Source organism: Pantherophis guttatus, chromosome 1 (assembly GCF_059756535.1).
Source record: "Pantherophis guttatus breed Tessera chromosome 1, ASM5975653v1, whole genome shotgun sequence".
Lineage (NCBI taxonomy): Eukaryota > Metazoa > Chordata > Lepidosauria > Squamata > Colubridae > Pantherophis > Pantherophis guttatus.
The window spans coordinates 203,380,609-203,391,546 of record NC_142063.1 but is presented as its reverse complement, the minus strand read 5'-3'; the positions used below and the strand labels follow the sequence as shown (position 1 = coordinate 203,391,546).

The following is a 10,938-nucleotide window of genomic DNA, read 5'->3' as shown; positions in this document are numbered from 1 at the left end:
GAACACAATTAAGCACCTTCTGCACATTTGCAGAAGTGCTGGAGTCTTTTTCTGCATATTCTGCCTTTTATAGCTTGAGTCCTGATTTTATTGTAGCTTCATGGAAGGGTTTGTTTTGTCAGATGCATAATGGGCAAATTAATAAGAAAATGGTATTTACAGCATCGTATTTTTACTTTATAATCAAAGGAAGCAATGCTAGGATGATCACAAACAACTTGGGTTACAGTAACTTTGATTACCATTTGGGTAGCAGTCAAGAAAACTTTGTAATCTCAAATTTAAACTTATACTCGCAGAAAGTCTGCATAATATATGCGTCTGCAAACAATATTTCCAGAGGTATTCAGCCGGTTCAGACCAGTTCATCCGAACCAGTAGCGGAAATTGCAGGTAGGCCTGCCCACCCACCCCGGCTCTATGCCATTGTATTAAGGAATGTTTTTGAGACTGGGTGCATGTGCAGAAGGCATGTGCGCAAGCAATGCACATGCACGGGAGGCTGGGCACATGCGCAGGAGGCACACAAGCAAAGCGCATGCATGGGAGGCGCACAAAGCGCATGCGCAGGAGGATGGGCACATGCACCGAAGGCATGCGCACAAGCAAAGTGCATGCGCAGGAGGCCAGGTACGTGCACGAACCAGGCGTGTGTGCGCACAAAGCAAACGTGCGTGCAGCGAACCAGTAACAATGTGAAACCCACTGGTGAATATTTCTATAAGCCATGCAAAACTAAGATTTGTGCAAATATTACATTTCAAAAGCGTCAAGAATAATAATAAAACGTTATTACGGTCACCAACCAGCAATGGACATACAATAAATTAAAAATAATACTAAGTTTTATTCCTATTCTTGACGCTTTTGAAATGTAACATTTCAAAAGTGTCAAGTACCGCTTGTATGCTGACCAAAGTATTATCTATTGCTACCTACGTTGCATTTTAAATGCACTGCCACTTAACATTTGTTGATTGAGTTTATTTAAATTTCTACAAGAAATTTAAATAAACTGTTTAGCACAAGAAGCTAGCAGCACGAATGATGAGTAAAATGGCTGTGATTGTGTTGCCTCATACTGTACATACAGGATACCCATGATTCTAGATGCCCATTATTTAATTTGTCCTAAAGCAAGGAAAATCATGCTATCAAGCAATATATCAGTGCATAGTGTTTTGTTTTATTACAAGGCAGAATATACAGCAGTAAAAAGTAGCATTATGCCTATCAGATAGACATATTTATCCCTTTAGTCATATATACAATCTGTCAAATGACATTGTAGATTTGTGCTAAGAAAAAGGATCCCCAAATCCTGAATACTAATTTACATTAAAAGACTTAAAATAATGTTACTCTCTTTTTTTTTTTTTTAATTAAAAGCTGGAAATGGTGCTAGGATTTTCACAATGTTGCTTACAGATGGGCATAGTAATCAAGAGAAGGCCCAGAGTCACCCCAGGAGGGAGATCGGCAGTTTCTAAATATGATATATAAATAACTGAACTTTTAATGTCACAATAATCTTTAGGCCCCCTCCTCCACCAGAAATTTACATTGCCAAATATATATATATATATATATACACTTCTATATCCAAAGCACTGCTTGCTTGCTTGCTTTATTCAACTGGTTATTCACTTCTCCTGAATCTCAATTGACTGAATATTAACACCCATCAGGTTGGCACAGCTGACTTGACAAAGGCTGTATAGCAGTCGGGTGAGCAAGCTGAAAATTGATACGGAAGCCTTAGCCCGTAAACATTCCTATAAATGAGGATAAAACGGAAGCCTTTTCCGTACAAGGGTCCCATGCAGCAGTCACAGCCTGTAAAGCTAAAAGGAGGAGAAAGTAGGTCAGTGTCACATACTAGAGAGAGCAAATTGAAGCAGATCCTTTAAACTTACTACTGAAAGTCTATGCCAGATGTGCGATTCGAACTAAAAGTATGCTGGCATTGCTGCTTGTGTATCAGTTTCCAAGGGCAGCTAAGTACAGAGTATATCGGAGTAAACAACTCTAGAAACCTTCCTGATCAGGATGTAGAACATCTCCAAATTTTCTTTAACCAAGTACAACTGTGGTTTTGTAAGGTTTATACTATTGCAATGCTTTACCCTCCTTAACGGTATAATATTATCATGTGATATTACCATGCTCTACCCTCTTTCACAGGTGCAGCTTTCTTTGCATGGTGTTTCCACAAAGCAGGAAGTTTTAGCAAATATGTATTAAATTCCTATCTGCCATTTAGAGGTGAAAAGTCAGTAGGAATCAAATCGGGGGAAAAAAAGGTATGGCACCTGTCATTTATAATTAATGCTGAACCAGAACCTGTTTGGAATCAAGTACTGCACAAATATCATGCTAAGAATGTACGAACTCACAGATGAGAATTTTAGGTGCCAAATGCACTTGCAAAATTGGGTTCGGCTTCTCCATGGATGGACTTATCTGTGTGAATATATGGTAATTTTTTTTTTAAGTACCCACATACAGTATCCTGTATATTTTTCTATATAAGCCCATCTGTGGATAAGCTAACCCTAGAAATTTTATTCAAAATACCATGAAAACTGCATACCAGCTTACCCATGGGCAGCACATTTTTGGTTAAAAAAACTGAGAGTCAGCTTATCCATGGATAGGTTTTTACAGGGCTTATGCACAAATATAACATTATGCAGTAAATATATGGATACCAAATCTGCTCAAAAGGATTTTCTAAGTGTAACTAATACAAATCTGTAGCAGAAAGAGAAGAAATCTATCAAGGACTGTTAAAATATCCCTGTGCCTCATACTGGGTTTCAGAAGAAGGAATTGGCCTATGATTGCTTATGTCTTATGCCCAAGGAACTGCTGTGGATACACAGTTTGCAATGTTAGCATTGCACACCAAAGAGCAAGACAGAAGGCTTCCATTTTGTCTCTTACAGTATGAAATGAACCAGATACGAAACATCTTGGGTAATCAAATACGAATGCATACAGTCATCTGGTCCACAGACTACTTTATTAACCCATACTAAGATTGTCTTACGGTCTAATATGCACTTTGAAACATATTGAATACTGTATCTTTAAAGTATGCAAAGATAACGAACCCCGGGGGAGAGTGTTCTCTGTGGGGGGCCCTACCCTCTGGAATGAGCTGCCCCCGGAGATTCGTAGGATTCATGACCTTCATACCTTTCGTCGCGCCCTAAAAACATTATTATTCCAACAAGCAGGGCTGGCCTAAATAATAATAATATTTTACTATTTGAACGGTTGTTTTATTAGAGTTCTTTGGCCAATTTATTTAATTGTTTTAAATTGCTTTTAATTTTTATACTGTCATGGTTTTATTTTTGGCTGTACACCGCCCTGAGTCCTTCGGGAGAAGGGCGGTATAGAAATTCAAAATAAATAAATAAAATAAATAAATAAAATCTGAAACTGAGAAGTGAAAGTTATAAAGACCTGAGATCAACTTTCAAGTCACGTCTTCTGATGATAAATAAAATCATGCATTTTAATTTGATGCATTTGATTTTAACTTCAGTTACAGTGTCAGACTGGAACTGGGGAGTCTCAGAGTCATTTCTTTTGTTCATTGAAAAACCTGTGTTTTCTTGGGAATCCAATTGGGAATAAGCCCAATTGGATTCAATAGGTCTAATTTCTGACAGGTTCACATAACCAGCTAAGCAACAATAGAATTTGATTGGTTTGGATTAGCACGTTGCATAAATCCAGCCATTTTTCTTTACAAATCAGCCAGTTCTGGTTTACTCAGTAAAACATGACTAAACTCTGACTAAATATGTTGTGAGAGTCCATTCACAGGAATGCAATCTGAGTAGCTTTGGGGTGGCAAGATAGAATATAAATAAAAATTATTATGATTGATGCTGTTTTTTAGCTTAAGATGGCTATGAAGAGAAAATGAGTGGTAGAGGAAACCATGTGTATAATGCTGAGCTCCTTGGAGGAAAAGTGGAAATAAAAATGACATGAAAACATGTTTGCATTTCAAACATAAATAAATTTGTTTTCATTAGGCCAATTTAAGAAATTCTTATATTATATTTGCTTCACCCGTTTACTAAATCCTTCTGTTACCTCAGCCTTATTCAATAAACCATGACTTAAATAGGTGAGTATCTATAGTCCATTACTTTAGGTAATTATAGTTTATTGCATCACATCAAATGGCTGTCAATGTGGCTCCACCTTGTTACAAACACTTTTTAGAACCTGGTCCTGCTCATTTTGGTACAGACTGGCGGCTGCCTCTGAGGAGACTTTTTTTTGGCCCTGTGATTATTGGTGAGCTTTTTCATTGTCTCCTTTTTGTACTCAACAGAGCCCTTGCAGTGATGGCACCTTACTTGCTTATGATTTCATGAATCTCCTCTGGTAAATGATGATATATTTTCCACAGCTGGTGCTTAACGAAACACAAGGCAGCCATGTCCCTAAGGCACTGAGGTTGCATCAGGAAAGTCTCAGTCCAGAAACAGGCATGCAAGAAGTTGTTTTCTACCAGCAGGTGTTTCAACTGAAGTTTCAGAATCCCACAAGGCAAGGAGTAAAGCAGATTTCCTTCCAAGTTCAGGTAGACAAGGCTTCTGAGAATTTAAAAAACGACACTCCACCGTTTATGCATTCATCATGTCTATTTGGAGCATAGTTCTCTTGGATGCCCAGGTATGGGGGAACAAAATTATCTTGGCATGGAAATTTTACAAGCAACTGGGAGCTGCCAGAGCCCTTCCTTTCAGCCCACACCAAGGAGCAACTGTTGCCACCTCCACTAGTAGAGGGCTTCCCTCCACATAAAGACAGAAAGTTAAGACTCTCCATTTGACTTTTCTCCTCACACTGTCAAAACAGTGCACAGGAGAAAGTAATCTCTGCCTTCTACCACATTAAATCTATGCATTTCTCTGTCACCAGACACAGTTGACAAGTGCTGGGAAAAGCTACTCGCAACACTCATCAGGAACCATGACAGATGGATAGCTTCTTCCCCATACAGTGAAACGAAGGAAGATTGATTAATTGGTTATGTGCCATCAAGCCATTGTTAAGTCTTAGAGAGCTTATGGATTTTCTCCATGGTGATCTATTCTTAGCCTGATCTTTCAGGTCTTCCCATCAGTGAAAATGGAGAAGGTGGAAGTGAAAAGGGGAGAGACAAATCAGAGTATGTGTCAATCTAGAGATGTGTGAGTCTTGTCCTACTGTTTGCCAACTCTTTTTGCATCCTGTACTTCAGTGTTTTTCAAACTTGGCAACTTTAAAACATATAGATTTCAACTCCCAGAATTCCTCAGTCGGTGTGCTGGCTGGGGAATCCTGGGAGTTGAAGTTCAGACATTTTAAAGTTGTCAAGTCAGAAATACACTACTTTAATCCTTAAGTGAATTACGGGGGAGTTTAACAGAGCTTCGGTTAAAAACAGAGCATTCTGGCCTCAGCATCAGTGAATGCTTTTCTTAATCTGCCAGAATGCTCTATTTTAACAGCAGCCTGTGCAAAAATTAATATGGTCCCAAGGACTCTGTAGTCATAAATAGCTCAAGATAGTCTCATTAAGTCTAAGCAGAATCCTGTGTCCCTTTTGTACATTATTAGTCTTTTCTGAGATAACATATAGGAAGAGAAAAGCTTTGGTTATTAGGCTTCCCACATTTCAGGCAATTCAAGAAAAGCAATGCATCTTACTTATAAAATAGGGGAAATGACATAGTTTCCAAACTACAGATTTTAGCTTGTCTAACCATTGTCTATGCTGGTTGGGCCTGTTGGAAACTACCCCAGCAACATCTGGAAGACCAGAAAAGTCCTCCTCAAAACCGGAAAATCAGTACAATACCTGAGATTTTGTATTTCGTTAGGGATATATTCGAGTTCGTTATAAGAAACATCAAGATTCTGAAGATTTGGCAGGGTAAATAGCCTATAAAAACAGAAGGCCTTCCTGTCACTGGTAATCATTGAAAAGCAGGAAAAATCTTGTCAGTCCCATAGCCCTTAAAACAGAGTTTGGTCAGAGTTTGTTGAATTTTCCTCAGTGAACTATACCTGTTGTGTGAACAGGTACATTTATTGGGGTATGTTTTTTTCCCCTTTTCATTGTACAGTTAGTTGCCCAGAGTCGTTATGAAGTCAGATGGCCTCTACATTAAATAAAGAAGCAAATATTTGTGGCCCACATCATGGGCAGCTTATGTCATCACCCAGGTCTTTTTTGAAGTTCTCACAAGGTTCCTAACTGTTTATAAAGCAGAAATATTGTACTGTAGCCATTTTTGCCTCACCCAGCCTGTTGCCTTCTTCTGGAATTAATTCCTCTTCTGGCCAAAGAATATTTGCAGCAAGTAGAGACGGAATATAAGATCCATCTTACCACCTGAGCATATTTTCTCTAAGTATTGAAAAGAATTAAAAGTATATTTCTTTAGATTACTAAAATAGCTGTTTTTTAAAAAGTAAATTCACAGCCTTTGTATTGAAGTATTGAAAACTAAGGAAACAACTTGTATCAGGGCTTCAATTTTTAATGGAACTGAGGCTCTATGCTTCAGGCCTTTCTCCACTTGTACAAATGTAATTTCTTTTTTCTGCCAGAACCCAATTCTGCCAGCTTCATCTCATCTGCATCCCCATGAGATAGACAGGCTTAAGTCGAAGCTGTGGTGAAAAACCCTAATCAAAGCAGATAGACTTTTTAAAAAAAAATAACTGATGATACAATAATTTATGAGAAGTCTGGGCCCCCTTGCCCCCCCCAACTTGGAAGCTTCTTTCCATACATTTCTAATTATTAATTAAAATTATTACATACTCTGTTGGGAGAGTAGTCAGCAGGTTGAAGGACATTGTCAAGAATTTAAGATCCCTCAAATCAGAGATCTCCCCTGGGATGGATTTGATGGGGTTATTTCGGAGCTTTAGCACTTGTAAATATTGCAGATGAATCACCTATAAAAGACAAATTGTGTGTAAAGGGTTAGGAATTGCCATAAAGGCAATTTTTTTTTAAAAAAAGTGTTAGTAAGTCTGGTTTCTTCATTGATGGGAATTCCTGTTTCATGTTACCTTCCAGCACTTGAATTTAAAACTATGATTACAATACTTTTCTCTTCCTCCTGATGTTTCCATAGATACAGGGTTATTTCAAAGAAACTTCATTGCAAGGCAATAGTTATTTGGGGAACACTTCTTCAACTGAGTCAGATTTTATCTCTCCTTGATGTTGTCATTAGCTACAGGGACAGCTAGATGGCTGTGTTAAAGCTCTATTCAACAGGTCTTGAGCTGACAAGAGAATTATGTCAGCTGAGCTATCTTCCATTATAGTAAGAAAACCAGCAATTGGGGCTCTTCTTGCAATTTTAAGGCAGCAAAGGAAAGAAATTGGTGGATTGCCCTTTCTTCTATTAGTCTAACTATAGGAGTTTGTCAGCCATGGCTGTTTCCACCAGCTTCTCTTGGACTGGACTCACTTATACCATGTAGGCCTCTAAAAATGCATCAGCTATGGAAGTCAGCTAGTTTCATGTCTTTCTCCCTTCCTTTCAATGATTGCATATATTTTGCTGATTGTGATAACTCTTTGGTCTATGGCCATTCTGTAGATAGATAGATAGATAGATAGATAGATAGATAGATAGATAGATAGACAGATAGACAGACAGTCAGACAGACATGTCTCTGTCTCTGTCTCTCTCTCTCTCTGTCTCTCTCTGTCTCTCTCTCTGTCTCTCTCTGTCTGTCTCTCTCTGTCTCTCTCTCTCTCTCTCTCTCTCTCTCTATATATATATATATATATAATTTCTGTTTAGCCAGGTTCTTCCTACGTAAACCAAGATTTTTATGCAGCCAATATCTTGGTTTACGTAGGAAGAAGCTTGCTAAAGAGAAATACACATAAAGGCCTGCGAAAAGAAAAGAAAACATATATATATATGTTTATATATAAAACATACAGTATATATATGTGTATGTGTGTATATATATATATATATATATATATATATATATATATATATATATATATATATATAAAGACAGACAGACAGACAGATCACTTATGGGTTGGGGCAGAACTGAAGGCTACATCATGTGCTCATGTTACAAAAAATTAGTTAATAGATTATGTTTCTGCTGTTGTTGGACAAGGAGAGGATGACCCCGACAAATACTTTACTGTTTCCCACAGCAGGGTGAAAAAACCATTTACTTTGCAAAACCCTGAATGTAATACATCTCAGGGAATATATTTCTTAATAATAATTAACCAGAACTATTTGAACTCAAATCACCCTTCCTTGTCAAACAAGGGCCAAGGTCATACAGCAATTTGGCTAGTTCCACAGGCAGTAGGATTAATTAATAAATGGGCTACCCTGTTATATGAACACAGACAAAGTCAGAAAATTAATCATATAATTTAAGATCCCTCAAATCAGAGATCTCCCCTGGGATGCCACAAGGGTCGGTCCTCTCGCCTCTCCTGTTCAACATTTATGTGAAGCCGCTGGGTGAGATCATCTGTGGTTTTGGGGTGCAATGCCATCTGTAAGTTGATGACACTCAGCTGTACATCTCCACCCCAGACCACCCCAACGATGCCCTTGAAGTGATGTCCTGGTGCCTGGAAGCCGTGCGGGTCTGGATGGGGAGGAACAGGCTCCGACTCAACCCCTCCAAGACTGAGTGGCTGTGGCTGCCGGCGTCCCGATATAGTCAGCTGGTGCCATCGCTGACTATTGGGGGCGAGACATTGGCCCCCACGGAGAGGGCATGTAACTTGGGTGTTCTCCTGGATGCACGGCTGTCTTTAGAAGAGCATATGACGGCCGTGGCCAGGGGGGCTTTCTATCAGGTTCGCCTGATACGCCAGTTGTGCCCCTTTCTGGATCGGGACTCCTTATGTACAGTCACTTAAGCCCTCGTCACTTCCCGCCTGGACTACTGCAACGCTCTCTACATGGGGCTCCCCTTGAGGAGCACTTGGAGGCTTCAACTGGTGCAGAATGCAGCCGCGCGGGTACTTATGGGGGCGACATGGCGCTCCCACGTGACACCTCACCTGCACGAGCTGCATTGGCTTCCAGTGGTCTTCCAGGTGCGCTTCAAGGTATTGGTTCTCATCTTCAAAGCGCTCCATGGCTTAGGGCCCGGTTATTTATGAGACCACCTTCTGCCACCAATAACCTCCCACCGACCAATACGCTCCCACAGAGAGGGCGTCCTCAGGGTGCCGTCGGTCAGGCAATGTCGGTTGGTGACCCTCCGGGGAAGAGCCTTCTCTGTGGGGGCACTCGCCCCCTGGAACGAGCTACCCCCAGGGATACGACTGATCCCCGACCTCCGGACCTTCCGCCGGGCCCTGAAGACTTTTTTATTTCAGCAAGCCGGGCTGGGTTAAACATTTTTTAATTGGGGAATTTTATGGGTAAGGGGTTTTTAAATTAAGGAAGCCAAATGATAAATTTAGTTTTGTTTTATAGTATTTTAATGTTTGTATTGTGTGTTTTTAATTTTGGCTGTTCACCACCCCAAGTCCTTCGGGAGAGGGGGTGGTATAAAAATTTAAAATAAATAAATAAATAAATAAATCACCCTCATTTTTGTTTCCTTGAGTCTGCTGACACAGTTGATGGCAATAACCACATTGGTGGCCCAGTGTTATTCACATAAATGAAGTCAGACACCACCATGTTATAACTTCATAAGGACTGCATGGTGTGGAATGACATAACTGTTGTTTTCTTTTTTTTTCCCTAATAGAGGTTCATAAGGCAGATAGGAATATGGCAATAATTATGATGGCAGATTATGAAGCAAAGATTTAGCTGATAGAATACAATGGAAAGAGTGGATTTTCAGAATGTTGTACGTGATAAAATTACATGTCTTGGCAACAATGGAAAAGGCAGAGCAGAAAAGGAATAAGCTGAAAATAAAGCCAAGGCAAAGATTGTGAGTTATTCAATTGAGTAGGTGGCAAAGTGATTGACATATACTTTAAGAGCAATCATGGAAAGAATTCATAGGTGATGAAAGATTCGGATAGCACAGATAAGAAATCCTGAGCAAAGATGATTATGAGTCAAGGAAATAAATCATTTTTTTTCTCAACCTGATCCCCTCTAGCTTTTTTGGATATTGCCAAAGTTCCCCAGTCAATGGTGATATCTGTCTTAGAGGCAATGGGGATAGAATGGAGCAGGTTTTCAAATGTACAGAATTGATTACTTAAAACACTGCACATGCATGCATGCGCACGGCAGCCAGCTGCTCTTCTGAGTTCTGTTGCGTGCACACGCATGCGCCCCAGTTTTGGCATGCATAGGTTTGCCATCACAGCCATAGGCCTTTTGCTGCTTCATCTCAAACAGTGAAATATATTGGGGCAAAACTGGATCTAAGAAAAAGGAGGCCACAGAATACAGATTTCTGAAAACAAAAAGAAGGTATATGGAAAATATATGGAGGAAAAAACCCTGTGAGAAGCACCATTTGTTCGAAAGTTATGGTATATTTGTGGAGTAGAAATGTAGGTGTCAGGAAAAACAACTAAGTGTAGCTAAGGAAGACTATCAGGCAGCATATTCTGAAAAGCATATATGTCAGAATACTATGCAGGAGTGGGCTGCTGGGGGTTCGCAGGGGTTTAGGAGAACCTCTAGCTAAGATTCTATGCAGTTCGGAGAACCCCCAAATCTAAGGTGACCAGACGTCCCGCTTTTGGCGGGACAGTCCCACTTTTTAGCAATTTGTCCCGCGTCCCGCGGCGTTTCAAAAAAGTCCCGATTTTTCATTCTGCCTCCTCAGTCCCGCTGCCTCTTGAGCCCCAGCTGATGGCTAGAAGAAAAAAAAAACTGTTTAAACTCTTGCCCGGGGCTTCAAAGGGCCGCCCTACAGGCA

The 10,938-nt window shown here is 40.0% G+C and overlaps 1 protein-coding gene across 3 annotated transcripts in view; it reads right to left on the bottom strand.

Moving 5' to 3' along the window:
• Positions 1-1,166: 1,166 nt before the first annotated feature.
• LRRC63 (leucine rich repeat containing 63) overlaps positions 1,167-10,938 on the bottom strand; it is a 33,546-nt gene continuing 23,774 nt past the window's right edge. For 2 of the 3 annotated variants that reach the window (XM_034432253.2, XM_034432254.3), the window contains exons 8-11: positions 6,848-6,984; positions 5,876-5,959; positions 4,386-4,625; positions 1,167-1,844 (exon numbers count right to left, since the gene is read on the bottom strand). In XM_034432253.2, the coding sequence (XP_034288144.2) occupies positions 1,685-1,844; positions 4,386-4,625; positions 5,876-5,959; positions 6,848-6,984 (621 nt within the window). In that variant the 3' untranslated portion in view covers positions 1,167-1,684. The remainder of the gene's footprint in view (positions 1,845-4,385; positions 4,626-5,875; positions 5,960-6,847; positions 6,985-10,938) is intronic. The other variant, XM_087886732.1, reaches the window with a different exon arrangement.